Source organism: Ceratotherium simum, chromosome 22 (genome assembly GCF_057802395.1).
Source record: "Ceratotherium simum simum isolate JZ-2026a chromosome 22, ASM5780239v1, whole genome shotgun sequence".
Taxonomy (NCBI): Eukaryota; Metazoa; Chordata; class Mammalia; order Perissodactyla; family Rhinocerotidae; genus Ceratotherium; species Ceratotherium simum.
The window spans coordinates 50923301-50945121 of NC_141921.1; the positions used below are offsets into that span (position 1 = coordinate 50923301).

Here is a 21821-nt window from a genome sequence, read left to right on the forward strand (position 1 = left end):
TGGGGCGCACGCTGCGGGACGGCGGTTATGGCGGCAGCGCGGGGCCGCAAGCGGTGAGTGAGGGCCTGGGCGGCTGGGCCGCCGGCGGGTGCTGGTGTCCGAAGGGCTCCCCGCGCCTCCCCTCCCGAGGTCGCGGGCGGCGCGGCGGGGCGCCCGGGCGGCGGGGCCGTGACCGCGTCGTGCCCGCAGGCGCCTGGCGGAGCTGACGGTGGACGAGTTCCTGGCCTCGGGCTTTGACTCCGAGTCCGAGTCCGAAGGCGCCCCGGACGCGGAGCCGCGGGCGGCGCGCGGAGCCGGGCGGAGCCGGGACGGGCCAGGCGGGAGCCTCGCGGCCAGGTGAGCGAGCGTCTCTCGCGGGACGTGTGACCCTCGGTGTCGTGCGCGCCCCCCGAGAGTGCTGACCGCCCTGGGCCTCGGGACCTCCGACTCTTCCCCAGACCCTTCCCGTGTCCGTTTTTCGTCCGAAGTTTACTGCGCGTCTGCTTTGTGCCGAGTCTTCTTTTTGGCGGGGGTATACGTTGGCGAGTGATACGAATGCTCTTTTTTGGGCTGGGAGAGCTCACTCGGTCTCAGGGGAACCGCAGTGTGTGTAGGTTAGAAGAGAGAGGCGCGGCACGCAGAAAGGAAAACCAGAAGGGGCTTGAGGACCAGGGGGTACAGCTGAGGGCGTCTGTTGCTGTGTTATTGGAGTGGAAAAGATCGTCTGAGGAGGTGATAATTGAGCAGAGACTTGAGAGTGTCAGCCACGCAGACGGGAGGGGAAGCGTGTTCTGGTGTTTGAGATAGTGGGAGCTGGCCTTGTGCGGAGATGAATATGGCTGCGGCAGGAGGTGAACCCGGAGAGGGGATGACGGCCAGGCCTTGTATGCCATCTGTGAGACAACCCGGTGAAATGGGAAGTTATCTTGGTGTTGAGCAAGGAAGTAACGTCACGTGGCACATGAGATGAAGGGTCGCTTGTGGGCGGCAGGGAGGGAGACAGGGAGAGACCGCTGTGGTGACAGAAAAGCGAGATGGGGTGGTGGTTTGAGAGGAGGCATGAGAGGTTTTGAAGGTGTTGCTGATGCTATGTTCTGGCAGATTGCATGCTGGGTATGAGAAAGAAGTTTATTTTCTATTTCAACGTCTGGAAAGGTAGAGTTACTAACGAGAGCAGAGTGCAGGCAGAGCCGGTTTGGGGAACCTCAAGTGCAGTGATGTATGGATTGGATTTGGAATGCATATACTGAAACGCAGAGTGAGGCCGTTGGGGCTGTGATTCAGGGGGAGAGAGGGATCTGCTGAAAACTTACCTCCTGGAAATCCTGCTGCCTGGGTTATTGGTAGCAGTTATAGAGGAAGCAGGGTAAACCCTATAGCTTTTTTGAGGAGGCTGGCATGCTGACAGTGTGGGGGAGAGGAAGCCTGACAGCCGTTCACCCCCTGCTGGCTGTGCCCGCCCATTGGGCTTGATGACCCCTACCTTCTCAGCCGGCGTAAAGGCCGTGCGTCTGAGCACAAGGACCAGCTCTCTCGGCTGAAGGAGAAAGACCCCGAGTTCTACAAGTTCCTACAGGAGAACGACCAGAGCCTGCTGAACTTCAGCGATTCGGACAGCTCTGAGGATGAAGAGGAGCAGCTCCACTTCCTGCCAGATGTGCTGGAAGTAAGGCCTGGGCGGAGCTGGGGGGTGGGGGGCATGCTTGTGGCCTCTCTTTTCTGCTCCAGCCTGGTCCTCTGTATCTGGTTCAGGAAGCAAGTGAGAAGGAAGACGAGGAGGGCGAGGATGGGGTCTCCAGAGGACCAAAGGGGAAGAAGAGAGATTCTGCCCCCGTGACTCTCGCCATGGTTGAGAGATGGAAACAGGCGGCAAAGGTGAGAAGTGGCGTGGAGTGGGCAGTTTGACATGGCCCTGCTCTGGGAGTCTGCCCTTGCCTCATTCCAGTTGTCTGTGGCTGTGCAGGTGGGAGGAGGCAGGTGGCAGGAGCCCCTCTCTAAGCACTGGCAGCGAGTCCCCTTCAGTACAGACAGGTCTTGTACAGGTCTTCCTGCATGCCAGGAGGCTCCAGGGCTGTAAGGCTCCTTCAGGAAGAGGTTCTAGGGGCTTTGTCTGCTCCCTTCCTCTCTGTCTCTCTCTCGGGCTTCCTGCTCCCCAGAGTCCCTTGTGGGCAGGATGTAGCCTACGTGCTTTTGCCAGTTAGTGGAGTCAGGGCCCTTCTGAGGGTCTTGCAGTGGTTTCTGCAGGGAAAGGACAGAAAGGGAGAGCTCCAGATACCACCTGGAGGTGACCATTGTCAAGATCTGGGACTCTCAGCCCCTCCCACATCGTCCCCGAGCCAGGCTCCCTGCCCTTCCAGGAGGGCTCTGTCTTTTTTTCCCCAGCACGTGGCACAGTAACTGTCCCCATCTCTGCCCCATGTCTGAGAGTGTGGGCAAGGGGTGCCTTTTTTATCACAGAGCAGTTTCCTGGAGCCCCGACTGCCTCTTGCTCTATCCATCACAGCCGACTGCTCCCCTAACATTCTGGGTTCTCTTGCTCCTTTAGCAGCACCTTACTCCAAAGTTGTTGCACGAAGTTGTGCAGGCGTTCCGAGCAGCCGTGGCCACCACCCAAGGAGACCAGGAAGGTGCTAAGGGCAGCAAATTCCAGGTCACAGACAGTGCTGGTGAGCTGGGGTGAGGGGCCCCAGGATACAGGCTCTCTGTTCCATTCTCTGTCCCGTGAGTGCCATCTGTGGTTTCTTCCCTGCAGTGTTCAACGCTCTGGTCACCTTCTGCATCAGAGACCTCTTGGGCTGCCTCCAGAAGCTGCTATTGGGAAAAGGCCCACAGGACAGCAGCAGGTGAGAGGGAAGAAAGTGAGGTGGGACATGGTCAGGGCCCTTCACTGGGGAAGGCAGAGGCCTTGTGACCTAGCGGCCCTTCTGGACCCAGCCAGCACAGAGGGATGTTGGGGACAGAGCCCGGCTCTTTGTGGGGCTCCTGGGAGAGGCTGGGCTCTCAGGGCTGGTTTTTTTCTGAAAAGGGGAATTCTTTGCCCGGAATTTCTTAGGGTCCCTAGAATGTGTGCTTGGTTTTGCTTCTCTATTCTCTCAGGTCAGGATTCTCTCTCTTTTCTGTCTTTTGGGATGAATAAATGTCGTCTGTTTTCTTTGCCCTTTGTTGTGTGGCTGGTGTGTGTGTCTCTACGTGGGGGTCTTGTCGGTGGTGGGTTTGAGAACCTTGACTTCCGTGTTAGAGGTAGATTCAGCAGAGACGGCTGTGCAAGGTCTTCAGAGGAGAAAGTAGAGAGCAAATGTTTGGTAGAAGGTTGGTTGTACTGGGGCTGCAGGACCATGCAACCACGTGGCCTGGAGGCAGTAAGGGCTTGGAGGATCAGACTCACCCCAGACACCTTTCAAAGGAACGAGGAAGGCTTCGGGGAGGGGTCTTGCTGAAGGGAGGTGGGGGAGGTGGTGGACCTGGAGGTGGGAGTACTTGGGCCTAGTGGGAGCATCAGGGCTGCACTGATGGGTCAGATGGTCTGGCCCTGTCTGAAAGGGGCAGGGAAGCTGACAGACGGGGGAGGGCAGGTGGGACAGGTGGTGAGTGAGCAGGCAGCAAACGCACGCACGTGGCGTGAGGGGGGCTGGCACTGGCCGGGTGCATGCTCTCGTGTAAAGGGGCTGCTGCGAGGGGGAGAGCAGTCACCGGGACGGGCGGGAGCCTTGGGAGAAGGTGAGCAGCGCTGCCCTGTGGGGTGAGCTGGCTGCAGGTGCCTTACAGCTGCGGTCAGTCGACGGGGAGACTTCCAGGGGACCCTGCCTCTTGTCTCTTCATGCGTGTCAGCAGAGTTTGATGCGCACCTGCTGTGTGCTGAGTTTTGTGAATGCTGGGGGGTGATGCCTTAGAGAAACTTCCAGGTACATCAGCTGCTGTCGCTGGATCCTCCACTTTTTCAAAAGAGGTCAGAGTCTGGATTATGTGGAGAAACTAAGCTGTAAATGAGAACGATTTGGCTTTTCTAAAGCACATATGGGCCAGAGAAAACTCTCTTGTGATGGTGGTTAGCAATTCCTGGGTTAGACTTCAGAGATCTGGAGTACCTGATGTGGTGGAAACAGGAAGAGGTTTATTTCTGAGAGAGGGAGCCGGAGGCTGGGAGTTCCTCTGGGGATACTGGGGCAAGTGGCCAGCCCTGGGCTCAGACAGGGAGGACAGTTGCTCTCGGCCCTCTGGCCTGGATGGATGGCCTGTGGGAGGGGCCTGGTGCTGCTCCTCCTCAGGTGTCGGTCTGGGCCACCCTTGAGAGGGTCCTGGTGCAACCCCCGTAGGTCCAACTATAAGGAGTTCTTGAGCTTTTCGTGGGGAGAAATGGGGGCTCTTCCCACAGGGCCATTGTGTACACAGACAGGACGTGGCTCAGGGCACCCTCCTGCCTCCTGGCAGGCTCGTGGCCCTGCTGCAGGGGCTCACTGGGTGGGTGGGTGTGATCTCTCCACAGGGTGCTACAGCCGTCCAGCAGCCCGCTGTGGGGGAAGCTCCGGCTGGACGTCAAAGCTTACCTGAGCTCAGTTGTTCAGGTGCGGTTCTGGGGGGAGGGCCTCACCAGTGGTCCAGTCCTTCCTTGTGTTCCGGATGTGAGTGGGTTTCGGCCTCACTGAGCTCTCTTGCTTCCCCAGCTGGTGACCTGCGTGGCAGAGGCGACAGTGGCGGCAGCTGTCCTCCAGCACGTCATCAGCGCGGTCCCATACTACCTGATCTTCCCCAAGCAGTGCCGCATGCTGCTCAAGGTGGGTGCTCTCCCTGTGTCAGCACGATGGGAGTACACACGGCTACCCCGAAATACGTCCCAGTCCTAGCCAGAGTGGCGGGGGAGGAGGCGGCGTCTGTGCCCACCCCACCCCCAGGAGGTGGGTGCTGTCTGGGCAGCTCCCCGCCCTCAGGGCAGCACAGCCATGTGAGAACAGGCTCCTCGGGCAGCTACTTTCTGATCTTTTTGACAAGAACCACAGTGAGACGGTGAGACGACGAGAGAGACGAGAAACACAGGCTTGTCACGTGGCGTGCATTTATGTACACACCCCGCACACACCCATAACACAAAGTCCTGCCGTGTAGGGGTGAGCTGCTCTATTCTGCGCTCTTGTTTTTCCCTGAGTTCTAACTCGTGGCCCCCGGCCGCCCCCGCCGCCCGAGGTGCTTTGGGAAGGGCTCCTGCCAGCAGTGACCGTGGGAGCCTCTGGCTGGGCTTGGGGAGGCGGGGACGGGCAGTGATGGCTCGCCCTCTGCAGAGGATGGTGGTCCTGTGGAGCACAGGTGAGGAGACGGTGCGAGTGCTCGCCTTCCTGGTCCTCGTCAGAGTCTGCCGGCACAAGAAGGACGCTTTCCTTAGCCCTGTTCTCAAGGTAGTGTGTGCTGGGGCCTCTGCCTGTAGTCCTCCGGGTCTGAGTCCGTCATAGTCTGGGTCGAAAGCCTCAGCTTGAAGGCGGGGCAGGCTGCTTGTATGGTCTGTGCCCCTTGCCAGCGCTGCGGCCCTGAGCCGACCCAGACACTTGTCATGGTTTCCTCTGTGAGAAGAGAGGGATGGGAGCCCTTGGTCGCCCTGGGGCTCCATGGGCACTGTTCCGCACAGCTCTCCCCTCAGTGGGCAAGGACGCTGGATGTGGAGAGGGATGTGGACCCTGCTGCCCAGCCCCAAGCCTGGGGTGGGCTGCCTTGCACAAGGACCCTCTGGAACTCCCTTCATGGGTCTGGCATGCAGCAGGGGCTTCTCTCTCTCCCTCCCTTCCAGTCCTTCCATGGTCTCATTGACCGTTCCCGAAATTATTCATGCTGCAGCTCATCTCTCCCCTGGTACCCAGATCTCCCTATAAGGTCCCTCTCCTGTGCAGTGCAGACTCTGTCCCCGAGGTTGGTGGGCGCAAATGTGGGAGCTGAGCAGCAGCGGGGGCCCAGGGTACAGGTGCCGTGCAGGGGGAGGGGCCTGCAGCAGATGTGCCTAGGCTGTGGCTCTTGCTGATGCAGCAGCTCTGAGGGGAAGGCCCGGGGGTCTGGCGGTGGTCCTCAGAGCCCTGGGAGCTCCAAGGTGGTTCTTACTGGGGTCTTCTGGCAGCAAATGTACATCACGTACGTGAGGAACTGCAGGTTCACCTCTCCCAGCGCCCTGCCCCTCATCAACTTCATGCAGCGGACCCTGACAGAGTTGCTTGCCCTGGACACCAGCGTCGCCTACCAGCATGCCTTCCTCTACATCCGCCAGCTCGCCATCCATCTGCGCAACGCTATGACCACGCATAAGAAGGTGTGCGGTTGGGCTTGGGCGGATGAGCAGCCCAGGAGCCCGACCCAATCGAGGGCCTGGGGCCTCTCGGAAGCCTGTCTCTTGGGAGAGGCAACCCAGCACCTTGGTGGGGTCAGGGTTCTTGCTGGCGGGGGCTGTGGGAGTAGGTGGAGGAGGGGGCAGGTCGCAGGGCCTTGAGGGACTGGCGGGTGGGCGGGCACAGTGCGGCTGCCAGCAGGGATCCTGCGCACGTGGTGGGTGAGGAGGGCTGGGACCTCCCGGGACTCCTGGGCTGACTCGGAGGTGGCTTTTACTGTGCCCAGGAGACACACCAGTCTGTGTACAACTGGCAGTTCGTGCACTGCCTCTACCTGTGGTGCCGTGCCCTCAGCACCATCTGCCCCAGCGAGGCCCTCCAGCCGCTGATCTATCCCCTCTCCCAGGTCATTGTCGGCTGCATCAAGTGAGTCGGGGCAGGTGGACCGGCCCTGGGCTGGAGGAGGTCAGGGCCAGGGTCACACGGAGCTGTCCTGGCAGCCAGGGTCACACGGGGCCTCCTGGGGGGTCAGAGGAGGGCCAGGGTTACACAGGAAGCTTCCTGGAGGGCCGGGAGGGTCTGGGCAGTGCCTCTGGTGGCCGGGACCTCCAGGGTTTGAGGTCTGTGACTTGGCAGCACCTGAGATGGGGAGGGCCGGGAGTGGGGCTGTCTGTGGCCTGTGCCCAGCAGGGCCAGCGCCCTGCACTCATGGGTGGCGGGCTTCTTGGTTCCTGTGGTGTCAACTCCCCCCCAGCACCTCAGCCCAGGATGTGGCACACATGTGCGTTCTGGGGGATGCTCGGTAGAGGGGCTGTGTACAAGGCGAGGGAGTTGGGGTTCTTGGACAGAGCAGGTTTGGTGTGGAGTGCCACATTTTGGGTGAGTAGTCAGCATTGATCCCTGGGGGCAGAGAGTGGAGGAGCCACATGTGGTCAGATGGCTGCCTCTGTTGGCCAGGAGGGGGCACCCCTGTTCTCCTGAAGGGGGAATCCTGAAAACAGGGAGCAGGGAAGAAAGAAGTGCTCCACTGAACGACACCTCCCCCCCCCATTAAAATGAAATGAAGTCGGAAGTCAGGAGGGGTGTCGCCTCCCCCCGTAACTGATGAGGAGGCGGGTCCTCAAAGCTGGGACTGCAGTCGGGGCCTTTTGTCCTGCCCTTTTCTGTCGGCGGACTCCTATGGGGGGTGTATGTCTCCTGACAGAAGTGACAGGGAAGGGCCCCGCTGAGGTTGGAGGCCAGTGGGTGAAAAGGGGTCAGGGCCAGAAGGGGTCTCTGAGGCTGGGGCCTCTGCTCACTCCCGCCTTCCCGTGCCCCCAGGCTTGTCCCCACTGCCCGCTTCTACCCACTACGCATGCACTGTGTGCGTGCCCTGACGCTGCTCTCGGAGAGCACCGGCATCTTCATCCCAGTGCTGCCCTTCATCCTCGAGGTGAGCGGGGTGCGTGCCGGGGTGGGTTGCCTGGAAGCTCTTCCTGCTGCTCGTGGACCCTTGCCCCTCGACACAGTGTGACTCGTGAGTGCTGGTTCCTCACCTGGAGGACCTTGCTCCCTGCCCAAGCTGGTGGCACGTGTTGGTAGGTGAGAGAGGCAACATGGACGAGGACAGTGGCTCTGCGGGGCCTCGGGGTGCTGGTTTTAGGGCACAGACTCGAGAGATCTGGGCGTTTGCTGAAGATTAGAGTGAGCAGGAGAGCTGGGCCGGGAGCCCAGATGTGATTCAAAAGAAATTGTGTTTTCTTCTCTGCACCCGTGTGTGTGTGCATGTGCACGTGTGTGCATTTGTGTGTCTGCACGTGCACATAGCTCAGGTAGGGAAAGGCTGCCTTCCGAAGCCCAGAAATCCACTGGAGTTTCACATCCCCCATTAGAGGGGCCTCAGCACCACCCCCCTGGACAGCCCAGAGTAGTGTCCTGGCTGGCCAGGGCTGAGGTCTGCCCCTTTACCAACTGGGGGAGGGAAGGGACCCCGTTACCAAATCGGGGAGGGAGGGGAGCCCCAGGGCGTTCCGATTGCGATTCCCTGAGGCAGGGATGCTGTAGTTTCACGCTCTTATGAATGTCCTTTGAAAACATATTCACTCCCTGGTCATGACCTCCCACCCAGCCCTGTGGCCCTTGGCTTGGTGTCCCCACTTTCACCTTGCCGGCAGCTCTTGGCATCTTTGTGTTCCCTCTGCCCATGGTCTTCCAAAGTATCTTTCTCTTTCTTCCTTCATTTTTGCACGGCCCTCGTCCTGACCCCTGCCTTCGCTGGCTGTAGCTGTGCCTTGCACGTCCCTCTCACCCAGGGGTGCAGGTCCCTCTTCTCCAGAGAAAACACACCACAGAGACAGAAGCCAAGTGCTCTGCCTCCAGGGTGTCCCTGCCTTTCCCTCCCTGGATGGGAACGGGGTTGAGAGCAGCCCTATGTGGGGTCAGTGCCCTCCTCAGGTTGAGCCAGGCTATAGGGAGGGCAGTGCCGTCCTGGGAACCACTTCTTTGTTGCTGCTGTCGTGGCTGTTTGTCATCTGGAGCTGGCTGAGCTCTGCTCTGGAGCATCCTCCCCACTCTGCCGGGCCTTTCCCGTTAGGCCTCCCCAGTGGCAGCCACCTGTCCACCTCAGGGACGCACCCTGGATCACCCTTGTATGCGAGTGGTGGGGAGGGGGCCCCTGGCTGAGCGGCCAGGCACAGCTCTGGCTCTGCTCCCCCGGGCAGCCTGCAGCCTTGCGACCTGGGGGAGGACTTCTCCGAGCAGCCGAGGCTGATGTGCGCAGCCTGTGGTCTCTGCAGGGGAAGCGGGAGAGGGAGCTGCCCAGGCCCTCACCTGAGACCCTGTGTCCCTTGGTGTCTTAGCCCTGGATGTGTAGCCCTGGAGCTGGGACCAGGCCTTGGGGACACGATCGTGGGTGAGGATGTTGTGGTGACGGTGGCCCTGTACAAGAGGGACCCTTTGTCTCCAGATGGTGGTCCTTATGGCTTTCTGGCCCAGTTTTAGGAGAGGAGGGGGTCAGTAGCAGTGTGTGTGTGTGTGTGCTCCTGGTCCTGCCCCCACTGGCCAGGGCCCAACTTTGGGACCAAGGGACTCTTGGGGGCCAGAGCTCTGGAAGGTGAGCAGACTCTTATGGGGGGGTTCTTTGGGGCTGGCACTGCATCTGGCTGCTTGCCCCGGTCTCAAGATGGTTCTCTAAGGACCCATGGTATGGACAGGGCATGGGGTGCTGCAGGGTGTGGGGTACAGCGGGGTGTGGGGTGCGGTAGAGTGTGGTGTACAGCAGGGTGCAGTGGGGAGTGGGGCCTGGGGTGCAGCAGGGCACAGGGTGCAGTGGGGGGCGACAGGCTGGCTGACACGGCCCTTGGGGCAGGTTTTCCAGCAGGTTGATTTCAACAGGAGGCCGGGGCGCATGAGCTCCAAGCCCATCAACTTCGCCGTGATCCTGAAGCTGTCCAAGGTTAACCTGCAGGAGAAGGCGTACCGGGTAAGGCCAGTGGCCAAGCGTCGTGGGGAGGGACCCAGGGGAATGTCCTGAATGGGGTCACGGCAGAGTCAGAGGGCACTGAGCAGGGTGACTGTGGAGGCAGACAGTGTGGACAGGAGGGGGCTCACCGCTCTCCAGAGTGTAAGCGTGGACTGGGTCTCCCTAGGTGGAGGGAACAGGCCCTCTTTGGCCCCAGCCCCAGTGAGCCTGCATGCGGCTTCCAGGGAGGCTGTGGGGTCATATTCTCCTGGTCCCCACCCTGGAGAGTGGGCTGACAAGTCAGAGAGGTATCTGAACTCCCCTTTCCCCTGTCCTGTGCCCTGACGTTCCCCCCTTGCTGCCTCAGGACGGCCTGGTGGAGCAGCTGTACGACCTCACCCTGGAGTACCTGCACAGCCAGGCCCACAGCATTGCGTTCCCTGAGCTGGTGCTCCCCGCCGTCCTGCAGGTGTGTGCACACTGCCTGGCTCCCCCTCCCTGCCCAGATCTCTTGACGGCGTGCTCTATGGTAGACTAGACTGTCTTCCGATGGGGTCAGCTCCCCATTTACACAGGCCAGAGGGAAGCGTCCTTGTCACAGCCACACAGGGCCGGCAGCAGAGCCTGGCCAGCATAGGGCCTCTGCGCTGCCTCCGCCTGGGAGCTGGATCCCCAGGCTCAAGGTATGGGGGGTATGCACATGGGATGGTGGAGCCTGAGGTGTGGGGCTGGCCTGGCAACTCAAAAAAGGACCCCAGGACCTCCTTGCCGCCCCCATGCCTGCCGCAGCCCAGGGAGCAGACTGGCCATGAAGTCTTCCCTGGGGGGAGTTGGGACTGAGTGGGCTGGACCTGGGCCCCCAGCCCTGGGTCGTGCTGGTCTCCTGACTGCGTGCTTCCCCCCATGGTCCCGGGTGTGGGTGGGAAGTGGAGCAGGCTCCCAGCGGCAGAGAGCCCTGGCCGCCCTCCCACAGGCTGCACCTCACCTTTCCTTCAGGCGATATAAGGGGTGGCGTGGGGGTCCTCCCTCTCAGGAGCTCCTTCTGGGTCCCCATTTGCTTTCGGCCTAGATGTTGCTCATCTCAGGGATGCCTGTGCTTCTCATGGGAGGGGCTGCGGGGGTGGGCATTATGTCCGTCTGGCCCTAGTGGGCGGATCCTCCCCCCCCAGTCAGGCCTGCCTGGTGAGTGGGGGGTTGCTGACACCCGAACTGCACCTGGCTCAGAGCCCCATCCAGACGCATGTGCACGCGTGTTCGAGGCTGTTTCTGGGGTTGAAGTCCCAGGGATCATGGTCTGAGACAGGTATCAGCAAATTTTTTTGGTAAAGAGCCAAATGGTAAATATTTTAGGCTTTGCAGGCATGTGGTTTCTCACAGCTGGTCTACTCTCCCATTGAAATACAAAAAAACTCCACAGAAATACATAAACGAGTGAGTGTAGCTGTGTGTCAATACAGCTTTATTTACAGAGACAGACACCTGGCGGGGTTTAGCCTGGAGGGTAGATCCGTGCTGTCCCACAGCCGCTGCCCCTGTTCCTCCACCTGGCCCATGGGATGAGCCCTCCCCAAGTGTGCACCGTGTCAGTTCTCCAAGGGCTGGGCCATAGAGGTCACGCAGTCCGCCCCCCGATAGACACGCACACACACACAGGCATGTGCACTCGGGTTCTGAGCATGTGGACTCATGACCCCCCGCCTCCCTGTGGTCACGTGGTTTTCATAGGTCCTGGGCTGTTCATGGGGTGCAGAGCAGCCCTGTACCTGGAGCTAGGCCGACCCCCTCTTCCTTCTGCAGCTGAAATCCTTTCTCCGGGAGTGCAAGGTGGCCAACTATTGCCGGCAGGTGCGCCAGCTGCTCGAGAAGGTGCAGGAGAACACCGAGTTCATCCACAGCCGCCGCCAGAGGGTCTCCTTTGGCGTGTCCGACCAGCACGCAGCGGTCAGTTGGGAGCTGGCTTCTGGGCCCTGGGGGGCAGCACCGCCTGAGGGCACCTGTCAGTGTGTGTCTGGGGTTTGGGGGTTTGTGCAGGGTGGGATGTGACCCTGAACTTTCCTACAGGATGCCTGGGAGAAGCAGACCCGTGAGGAGGGAACTCCGCTCACCAAGTACTACAGCCAGTGGCGGAAGCTGAGGGACCGAGAGATCCAGCTGGAGATCAGCGGCAAAGAGCGGGTAAGTGGAGGCCATGGACACAATCGGCTGGACCTAACATCCTGGCTGTGCCTTCAAGACTGGGGTAGGGAAGAGGGCTGTTGGGGAGGGAACAGTCAGGCATGATGGCAGCAGGAGTGGTTAGGGCTGTCCCCAGCTGCAGCCTGTCCTGGTGCTGCGGCTGCTCTGAGAGGCAGATGTCGTGCAGAAGTGGGTAGAGTTGGGGGCTTCTCCCATGACCCCCAGGAGCAGAGGTCCCAGGGCTGTGCTGGGGTGGAGAGTCTCCTCCCCGCCATCGGGCCTGATGGGCTGGGGGCTTTAGGGGAACGAGTGGCTGGACTGACCTTGTCGCCCAGGCCAGCCTGTGGACAGGAGGGCCAGCAGGGAGGGGCAGGAAATGTGGGCCTGGCCAGTGGGTTCGGGATAGTGTGATGTGAGGGGATAGCTTCATGCCAAGTAGCACGCTTGTGACTGTCTCCATCCCTGTCCTGGTGTCTTTCTGGGTCAGCTGTGTGTCCTGGAAGTGACGGCTGAAGATTTGGGAACAAAAAGATGGAGGCCTGCAGCTGGGCCTCCAGCCAGTGGTTGTGGCTTTGATGGCACTTAGTGGCTGGTGTGTGGCTAGCAGGGCGGCTGTCCAGGAATCCCACCCAGTGGTGCTGACCAGGAGTTGGCTAGAGAAAGCGGCCCAGCAGGGTCATTGTGTGGGGGACGGTGGGGAGGCGAGGCCTGAAAGGGGCGTTGAAGGGAGAGGAGAATGGGACACTGGGTCTTCGTGAAGGTGAGTGAGGGAGAGACATGGCTGTGGTCAGGCCATGGCTGTGGGGTGGGCCTTCAGGTGGAGGGTGGGCTCTCAGGGCTACCTGCCCACCTTCACCTGCTGCTCTGGTTCTGGGCCCTTCCAGTTGGAAGACTTGAACTTCCCAGAGATAAAGCGGCGGAAGGTGGGAGACAAGGATGAGGACAGAGCAGAATTCAGGGACCTCTTTGACCTGGACAGTGAGGACGACGACAACGCCACAGACTTCTCAAAGAGAGGTGGGGGCCTGTGGGCCTCAGCTCGCGCTCCTTGGGGGTGGGGCCGGTGGGCCCCTCATGGAACCAGAGGAGGGGCGCCAGCTCCTACCTCAGCTCCCCTGTCTGCTGGGCCCCTGTCACCGGCCCCTTCTGCCACTTTCCTTGCTTTTAGGTGGGGGGGCCTCCTGGAATGGGAGCCTTGTCTCCTCCCCCACTTCTTTTGGGGCAGTTCTGAGTCCTCTTCCTTTGCACAGAGGCTGCCTGAGGGGTGGGTGGGTGCAGGGTTGTGAGCCTGGCCCACCCTCCTGCCGTAGGCTGCCCCACTGTGCATTTGCTGGTGGGCCCACTCCCATGGGCTCTTCTTGGTCCCCAGGGACGCCTGGGTCCCCGAGAACTTGGCAGAGGGTAGAGGAGGAGGAGGAGGGCAGCAGCAGTAGCGGTCCAGAGGAAGAAGTCGGTGACTCAGAGGGTGAGTGGTTCCTGGAGGCATGGGTGCTCTGAGCCCACATGTCCCAGAGCCTAAGGCTGTCATGGGCTCTGGTCTCTGGGGTCGGGGGCAGGGCCGTCGGGAGGATGGCTCTGCGCCAGGCCCCTGCCCCTCCCTCGGGATGCCAGGCCAGCTGCTCCATTCCAGCTGGCTCTGGCAGGCAGCAGCAGCGGCACCAATAAATTAATTAGTGCTGTGATTAATTAGTGATGAGTAACCTCCAAGGCTGGCTTCTTCCTGATAAAGCAGAATTTATGTAGCCTGGTCTCTCCCTGCAGATGGAGGCCCAGACGGAGAGGCGGGGCTGGACCCCAGGGAGCTGTGGCGACTGGCCCAGGGGCCAGAGGACGAGCTGCAGGATCTACAGCTCTCCGAGGAGGACTGAGGGCTGCCGCCTGGGGGCTGCTGTGGTGTCCCCACCTTGCAGGCATTTGCCATGCAGCTTCCTGGCTGGCTCTGAGCCCAGTGGCCCTGAGGTCACTGACCATGTGGGGGGGAAGGGCAGTCAATGGTGGACGGGGCTTTATTCTTACAACATAAAAGACCAGAAGATACCAAGCCCTGTGCAATCTCTGGAGTGGCAGCTGTGGGGTTGGACACCAGCGCCGTGGAGTTTGCCTACACTGCACCCCACAGTGGTGGCTGAGATACTGTTGTCAACCCCATGAGGGAAGCTGGTGATCTCCTGCCTGATGTCAGGATGCGGAAAACTTCGCGGAGCAGTCCTGGTCTCAGCAGGAGCCAGCGGGCCCGGCCCAGCCCACATGGCGTGACGTGCCTCTGCTGCCTCTTTTGTCTTTGGTCTGTCTGCAGCTGCCCAGGTTCGGGTCCCCAGGCCGTTTGCACTGCACTCTACAGTCACCCCCAGAAAGTCTTTGGAAACTTGTTCCTTTCCTCTTAAGGCTCAAGTTTTCCTTGTAAAAATTCTTTGTGTTTTTGCATCCAAAACCAAAAAGAAAATAAGCTGTGGAGGGAGGGGCCTTTGCATCTGGAGTGCCTGGCACTGAAGAGCCAGGGGATCTGAGTATCCACCCCTCACTCTGCTCAGCACAGAGGCTGGGAGGGGTCTGTAGGCTCTGGGAGCAGAGCCATGGTTCCGTTCTCTTGCTTGGGGGAGGCTCGGCCCGCAGGGGAATGCCCGCCCCCATAAGGAGAGGGGACCATTGCTGGGGACAGGGTCTGCTCCCCTGGGGTGAGCTCCTGCTCGGGGGCCCGCAGTGTGGGTGGCTGCAGCGGCAAAGCCACTGGGAAGCTGGCCATGTAGAAGACGCGGCCCAGGCGCTTAGCCACCTGTGGACAGACAAGACTGGGTGGGGGCCTGCCAGGCTGCAGGAGCCTTGGTGCTGCCCCCTCCATTGTCTGGAGACCACCCCCAGCTAGTGCTCACCTGGGCCCGGATCTTGAGAGCAGGCCCTAGCTTCAGCCCCATGGTGGTCAGGAGATGCTCCTCGGTCAGCAGGGGCAAGGTCTCCCCGTCGATCCCCTGTTCTCTAAAGACCTGGATGGGGGGGCGATATGGGCCTGAGTGCCAGGAACAGTGCCTGCCCACCCTGCTGGATCCCTCCAGTCCAGCAAAGGCTGGGTGTCCAGGGCTGACTCAAGGCTTTGCAGAGAACTGAGCCAAGAGGGGCTGTTGGTACAGCTTACAGGGAAAACTGAAATGAAAGAAAAATCTCTGTTGTGCTGAGCACATCCAGTGTTGAACGCAGAAGCACTGGAGTGCCCGAGGTGGGGAAGTATGCACTAGTGTACCCCCTCCCTACACTGTTTTCGAGGAGAGAAATCTGGGGTGGGGAGAGGCCCTGGAGAATGGGGGCTGAGAAGTGTCCTCACCGGTGCGTATTCTCCACAGCCAGACAGGCCCCCCACAAAGCTGCAGACATCCTCCACTGTCCACTTGCTGACATCCTCCAGGGCTGCGGCCTCCTCCCCATCCATGAGGAGGCCCCCCACGGTGCCTGGAGAGGGCAGGGGGTATTACTAGGACTCTGGCCAGCTCTTTGCTACGCTCCCCCTGTCTGCTGACCTTTGCTTGCCCTAATTGTTCAGAGATGTTGGATTGATGACAAAGGGGTTGTTCTTCCCATGGGTGCCCTCCCTGAGACCTGGGGTGGGGGATGGGGCCTGGGTCTCCTTTCATGCCATGGAGGAATCTGAAGCATGGAAGGGGGTGCTCACCTGTGTGGAGGTAGGGGCTGATGGCATAGGGTAAGCCCAGGGGCAGTGGAGGGGGCAGCATGGACCCTGAGAGAAGCCCCTTGCCCTCGGCGCTGGCCCCTCCAGTTGGGGCTTGGCCTGGGGTGGGCCCCCGGCCCCCAGCAGCCACCATCTCAGGGTCTTCTCCGTCTGAGTCCTTGGGGGGCTCATCTTCAGAGCCATCTGGTGCCCAAAGCCCAGTCCCAGTGGTCTCCTTGGATTCACTGGGCCGGGCTGAGGCAAGGCTGGGGCCCCCCTTTCGAGGCGCCCGGCGGGCCAGCTCCCGAGGTGGGGTAGGGGGGCTGGGGCCTGGGGGTCCCTGGGGGGGAAGAGTCAGCAGCGGCGCAGAGCTGTGTCTCAGCACCAGCATGGCCCCGCGCCGCTGCAGCTCCTCGGTGCCCTCGGGTGGGCGCAGTGAGGCTTCGGGCGCCAGCAGCTGCGGCCGGTGAGCACTCTCCAGCTCCTTCTGACGCAGCAGCTCTGCCGACATCTCCAGCCTGGCCGGGGGAGAGCAGGCCACAGAGTCAACCAGCTGACAGTGCCACCTCTGCCCCACTGTCCCCACAGCACCTACCGGGCCAGGTTCTGCTTGCGCAGGAGCTCCTGCTGCCGAGCGAGCATTTCCGCCTGGGCAGGGGGCAGGAAGCCGTAACCTGGTGGGAAGGGGACAGACCACGAGGCCAGGTGGCCGAGTGGTCCAGGGCTGCCTAAGCCCACCCTGGCTTCTCCTTGGCTTCAATAGGGACAGGATGGGTCCCCCGGGAGCTCTTGTGGATGCAGGGTCGGTCACTGGCAAACCCGGATGGCCCCCCACGAATGGCCCCCCAGGACACTAAGGGCTTGGGCACTCGCCTGCTCCTCACCTGGGGTCTGGCATAGAGCCGAGGGCACCCCCAAAAAGGGGGGCCTGAGATGGGGGCCCAAGGCGATGTGCGGGGCATTCTGGGGTGACAGCAGGGGAGGCGGCTGCGACAGCTCCCTGCGGGCGGACGGCAGCGCGGTGAGCGGCGGCCCTGTTCCCCTAACGCCCCGCCCCCACCCCGCCGCCGCTAATTGCTGCCCCGCGGGCGGTCGATGCGCCGCTGTCACGGCTCCGGGTCGCCCCCCTTCTCTCCCCGCCCCACCCCGGCGGCGCCAATTAATCTCGGCGGAGGCGCTGACCCGGCGGGCGGCGGAGACGACAGCGGTAATTACCGCGCGGCGCCGGGCCCCCTCCCGCCCGCGCCCCGCGGACCCCCGCGCGCCGTGGGGCGGGCTGCAATTAGCCGCAGGCCGGGGCGGGGGGGCGGAGGCGGGGCGGGGGCGCCCGCAGGAGGCTGAGAGCGCCGCAGCCCCGCCGGCCCCCCAGCTGGCTCACCCCTCGGCCTCTGCAGGTCGACCAGACCCGCCCCTCCTCCGGGTCTCCGGCTCCGACAAGCCCGGGAGGCCCCGTCTGTGTCGCCAACGGCTCCGGCATCTGAATTGGTGCTGCGGGAGGCTCCCCCCGTCCCGCCCCCAGCTCTCCTCCGACTTCCGGGTTTTGCGGCCTGGGGCTGCTCCCTCTTCTGCCCCCTCTTTACCTCCCTCTCCATGGTCGCCCCCAACCTGCCTCAAGCCCCCTCACCTACCTGGTGGGGGAGCAAAGCCCTCAGCTGTCTCAGGCACCTGGATCCAGCGGGTCCCACAGTTGCTCAACGGACATGGGAGTCGCCCTTAACACCCTCCAAGAGGGCTGGTCACCCCACACACTCTGCCCCAGTAATGTTCTCCTGGGGCGCCCAGCTCAGCGGGCATCAGGACCCTCCTGCACCGCAGGCCACGGACCCGGGTCGGGCACAGTGCCCGGCACACTCCAGTGCTGTACCCACACGGCCGCGTGGCTGCGACTGGGTGGGGAGTGTGCAGGAGTGAGGGTGGCTGACAAGGTGTGGAGGTGAGAAACGAGGTGACGGGTCTGCCCACCCCAGCTCTGTACCCCAGTAACGAGCACAGGGAATATGGGGGCCTCTGAAATGCAGGCACCCCAGTACCTCTCTGAGAAGGATGGGGTGCCAGCGGGGGTGGTACCCTCTCGGTGCTGAGCCAGGGCCTGCTTCCGACGCTGACCTGCTGTGGATGAGGGCAGGTGGACTTCCAGGCCACTAGTGCTCCTCACAGCTGCTGCTGCCACCTCCTGCCGGACCCTCAGAAGATCTGGGGGTAGGGGGCAACAGCAGTGACCCAGAGGCCAGGCTCCTCCTGGGCTCTCACTCCCTCCACCCTGGCAAGCACAGGACATTGGCCAAGGACACCAAGGAGCACACATCCTCACACTGACCCTGCTGGTTGGTCACCAGGACAAAGATGAGCAGACAGCCAAGGGCAGGGGAGACAAATCATTACCGGGCAGCAGGCAGGCATGCTGGAGGATGCTGGGGGTGGGGGTGGGGGACCAGGTAAGCATTTGAAAAGGATACCGGGATGTTAGAAACCAAGATGTGGTGGGAGGGAGGGGAAAGCCGGCAGGTAGGGTACTCTGGTGGGGCATGAGTGTCGACACTGACAGGAGTTCCAGGGGGCACAGGATGGCAGGCTGCAGGAGCCTTGAGGGGAGAGGGTTGTGTTAAGACCGAAGAGTGGGGTGCAGGCCTGTTCCTGGAGGCAGTGTGACCAGGGTCCAGGTGATGGAGTGGGTGTTGAGCCCTGGCCTGACGCTGCCCACGTGACCCCCTCCTAGGCAGCCTGTGGTGCACTCAATGGGTCTAAGGCACTCTGCTCCCCGTTGCTCCCCACCCCTGCCCCTCCATCCTGCCCCAAGGCCGGGCCTCCAAGTCCCCCCCGCAGCCCCCCAACTTGTGCAGGCTCCGCGTGGCGGCCTGTTTATAAATTAATTACCCGAAAAGCGGAGGTGGGTCCTGCCCGGGCCGGGTGCCAGCCCGCAGAGCCCAGCCGGCGCGGCCGCCCGCCTCCATCCCCGCGGGGCCCCGCGCCCCCGCCCGCGCGCCCGGCTGCCGCGGCTATTTACAGTCGGCTCCGCAGCGGGGGCGGCGGCGCGGGGCCTGATTGACAGCCCGGCTCCGGCGGCTCCCCGGCGGCCGGTGCCCCCTCCCCCGCGCAGGCCAGCGAGCCGCCCCAGGCAGGGCAAGGAAAGCAATTAAAAGGAAGATTTTTAAATTATTAACATTTGGTGAATTATTCAGGCTCTCCGTGCCTGACTGCCCTGGGGGACAGCGCCTGGTGTAAGCAGAGGAAATCCTGCCCGTTTCCCAGTGCCCCCTCACCCAGCCTCCAGTCAGAAAGGCCAAGCTCCCCTTGCACCGTGGGCTGGGGTCTGCAAGGAGGCCAGGGTGCAGCTACCCAGAGTGTGCCCCAAGTGTCCGTGAGAGGTGGGATGGACAGATGGATGGAGCCGTCCAGAGGGTGGGGAGCCGGGTAGGGCTTCCGCTGAGGGTTTGATGGCCAAATACCCACTCTGCCCATCCCGCCTTCTGGACGTTCACGAGTGGACGTTCCCTAGTGGGCACGTTCTGGAGCTGACTGCTGCCCTCCTGGAGGCCCCTCCCACCCAGTGACCCAGGCCCTCCCCGCAAGAGGCGTGCGGCACAATCACACACAGTCATACAGATTGGTGCCCTGGCTGCAGGTGGAGCGGGAAGGACTCTGGCGTACGGACCTTGTGCACAGACCAGGGGTCCACGAGGACCTGCGTGTCTGGGAGAGGGGCAGGTGGGCCTGGTGTGACCCCACCTCCCAGTCTCACTTGGGCTCACTCAGCTCCATTTTCCTACCTATGAAATGACCCTGCCTGCACGTGGGGCCTGAGGGGCAGTGTGTGGGAGACGGTGGGGGTGGGGCTGCAGGGGACCTATTGCTCGGGCAGGAGGAGGAAGAGAGTTGTGCCTCATTGCCCACCCACAAGAGGCCTGCGGGGGCCCAGGGGCCGGTGGACCCGCCTCCAATCCGCCCTTGGTGTCAGCAGCCAGAGACCCCAGGGCCTCTTTCCAGGGGGAGCAGAGGCCTCCAGGGACAGGGAGAGCCCAGCATATGTGGGTGGACACCTGGTGAGGGGATCATGCGGAGGGTGGGGGGACATACCATGGCTGGGGAGGCCCAGGTGGTAGAGACGCTGGGGGTCCTCAAAGGTGCCGGCCTCACTCAGGGCGGACACGAGCCGGCGGTAGTGGTCCTCAGGGGCCATGCTGGGCCCTAGTTCTGGCAGCAGCAGAGTCTCTGTGTTGGGGGAGCACATGGTGAGGGGGCTTCTCCTCCAGATATTGCCGAGCAGGAGAGACAGGGCCTCCGCTCTTAGAACCTGCTGCTGGGGCTGACCCTGCCCTAAACTGTGCCCCGCCCTCCTCCCGTGACCTGTCTTCCCACCCGGGGTCGGGCTCCCACCTTGGGGGGACTTGCTTCGGGCCTTCTTCTCCAGAGGGCAGTCACTGCTGATGTGGGGGGCGCAGCCCAGCCTCTTGCCCAGCAAGTCACCTGGGGGAGGGCAGAGTGAGCCCCACCCTGTGTCTCAGGGCCTGGAGGGGATGGAGGCTGGGGGTACCCGGCCCAGGCCCACCCCAACACCGGCCTCAGGCCCTGCCCAGCCCTGGCTCAGCCCAGAACCACACCCACATTGCTTGGCGGTGCCTGTGGGTCCTGGCCAGGTCAAGGCCTTGCCCAGCCCCAGGTCCCAGGCCTTCAGCCAGAGGACATCATGCCAGATTTGGGACAGGGCGAGGCCATGGGACAGTCCTGATCCAGGGCTCCGGGTTATGTGTGTGTGTAGATGTGATGGCAGATTCATGGTAGCAGCCTCAGGCAGCAACTCAGGGCCCCACAGGTGCCCCACTGCCCTCCCAGCTCAGCTAAGGAGCCTCCTCAGCATCCTGGGGGAGATGAACGAAAGGCTCTTGACTTGACTGGAACTCACCTTCTCTTCCCAGGACAGGGTGAGGACCAGCAGTGCAGGGTCCCATGCCAGGGCACCCCAACCTCTTCCTGCTCAGGGAAGTCCCCAGGCTGCAGGTCCCTGAGGTCAGGTGCACCTGCCACATCCACCTCTCCTGGGCCTCTCCACTCAGGCCACACCCCTCGCTGTCCCCAGGAGGCCCAAGCCAGCTCCTCGGCCTTGCCTCACACACCTGCCCACCTGCCAGCGGGCTCTGGGCTCCTGAGGGCACCCCTGAGCAGCCTCACCCACTGTTTACAGCCCCACATACAGCCTGCCACAGCAGTGGGAGGCCCAGGCCCCACCCCACCCCTCTCCCCACGTCCTCTTGGGTCCCACATCCAAACCACACTCATCCATCTACCCGAGCCAGCCTCCCTCCATCCCAGTCCCTGGCTGCCCAACGCCAGGCTCCCTCTTGAGCCCCAAGCCTGGGGGTCCCTGCTGTACAGCTCAGCGGTTGTCGTTATCTCCTGGGCCCGCCACAGGGCTGGCCTGCAGGCTGGACCGTTGCCTCTGGCTCCCACTCCACCCTCATGAGGCCAGCTGGGTAGGTGGAGTGAGGGGACGCCCCCTCTGTGACCCGGGCCTGCTGTGACACCTCGGCGAGGGCGGCTCCCTAGAAGGCCTGCTGTCAGCTCCACAGCCTAATTCCTTTTCCTTATTCCCTTAATCGGTCATTTATATCAGGCTGGGGAAGTGCGGCAGCAGCAAGCAGCCGATCAATCTCCACTTTACAGCTGACAGAATGGTGCTAATAACTTATTGATCTCGGCCACCTCACTGCCACTGGCCTGGGCCCAGCGGCCCAGCGGCCAGCCCCAGGCCCTGCCCCAAGAGGGGCGAGGTCCCCATTGCCTGGAGACCTGGCCGGACGGGTGGAGGGGCACAACCAGCACAAGGCCGCTGAGGAGGCCCAAGTCTTCCGGCCCCAACAGCGTTGGGGCATCAGGGCCCAACGGCAGGAAGGCCGTGATGTCCAGCTGTGCCAGGCCTGGAGGTGGGTCTGGGCTGCATCCATGCCTGCTGCCCATGCCCTGACCCGCACGCCCCTCAGGATTTAGCAGGTGACCCAAGGCTCTCGCTGCCCTGTGATCTGTTTCCCATTTTCTGGCGGGGGAGCTCCCTCTCCCCTGGAACGGGACCTGTGGGGGGACCCAGCCCGTGGCTGCAGGGAGGACCTGCCACGAGGTCTGGGGTCACCAGTCCCTGATGAGGCCACAATCACTCACAGCCACACCCGGAGCAGCCAGAAGTACACAGTCACCAGACGCCTGCGCAGACCCACGAGGAGCGGCCCCTGTCCTCCCCTCCTGCCCAGGACCGACGGGGGACTCTGACGAAACCTGGACA

The 21821-nt window shown here is 62.4% G+C and overlaps 2 protein-coding genes across 3 annotated transcripts in view; one reads left to right on the top strand and one right to left on the bottom strand.

The window, feature by feature from the left end:
* Positions 1-13933, top strand: NOC2L (NOC2 like nucleolar associated transcriptional repressor). 2 transcript variants are annotated; one of them, XM_004425469.3, is made up of 19 exons: positions 1-53; positions 190-336; positions 1471-1645; positions 1732-1854; positions 2525-2645; positions 2732-2822; positions 4463-4541; positions 4641-4751; positions 5253-5366; positions 6074-6262; positions 6565-6704; positions 7599-7710; positions 9625-9738; positions 10085-10186; positions 11515-11658; positions 11779-11892; positions 12777-12909; positions 13262-13357; positions 13654-13933. In XM_004425469.3, the coding sequence occupies exons 1-19, from the start codon at positions 28-30 to the stop codon at positions 13758-13760; spliced, it is 2238 nt and encodes a 745-aa protein (XP_004425526.1). In that variant the 5' UTR covers positions 1-27; the 3' UTR covers positions 13761-13933. The 2 variants fall into 2 exon arrangements, with proteins under 2 accessions (XP_004425526.1, XP_014639253.1); XM_014783767.2 differs by having other exon boundaries at positions 2528-2645.
* Positions 11154-21821, bottom strand: part of SAMD11 (sterile alpha motif domain containing 11) — a 24772-nt gene continuing 14104 nt past the window's right edge. Inside the window, exons 6-14 of the mRNA XM_014783764.2 lie at positions 19925-20014; positions 19625-19759; positions 17581-17743; positions 16435-16550; positions 16146-16224; positions 15554-16068; positions 15209-15333; positions 14763-14873; positions 11154-14665 (exon numbers count right to left, since the gene is read on the bottom strand). Coding sequence (XP_014639250.1) covers positions 14420-14665; positions 14763-14873; positions 15209-15333; positions 15554-16068; positions 16146-16224; positions 16435-16550; positions 17581-17743; positions 19625-19759; positions 19925-20014 — 1580 coding nt within the window. The 3' untranslated portion in view covers positions 11154-14419. The remainder of the gene's footprint in view (positions 14666-14762; positions 14874-15208; positions 15334-15553; positions 16069-16145; positions 16225-16434; positions 16551-17580; positions 17744-19624; positions 19760-19924; positions 20015-21821) is intronic.

Coding starts and splice junctions, on each gene's coding strand:
- NOC2L (XM_004425469.3), top strand. CDS start 28: ATGGCGGCAGCGCGGGGCCGCAAGCG. Junction 54..189: donor GCAGCGCGGGGCCGCAAGCG/GTGAGTGAGGGC, acceptor TCGTGCCCGCAG/GCGCCTGGCGGAGCTGACGG. Junction 1,855..2,524: donor GATGGAAACAGGCGGCAAAG/GTGAGAAGTGGC, acceptor TTGCTCCTTTAG/CAGCACCTTACTCCAAAGTT.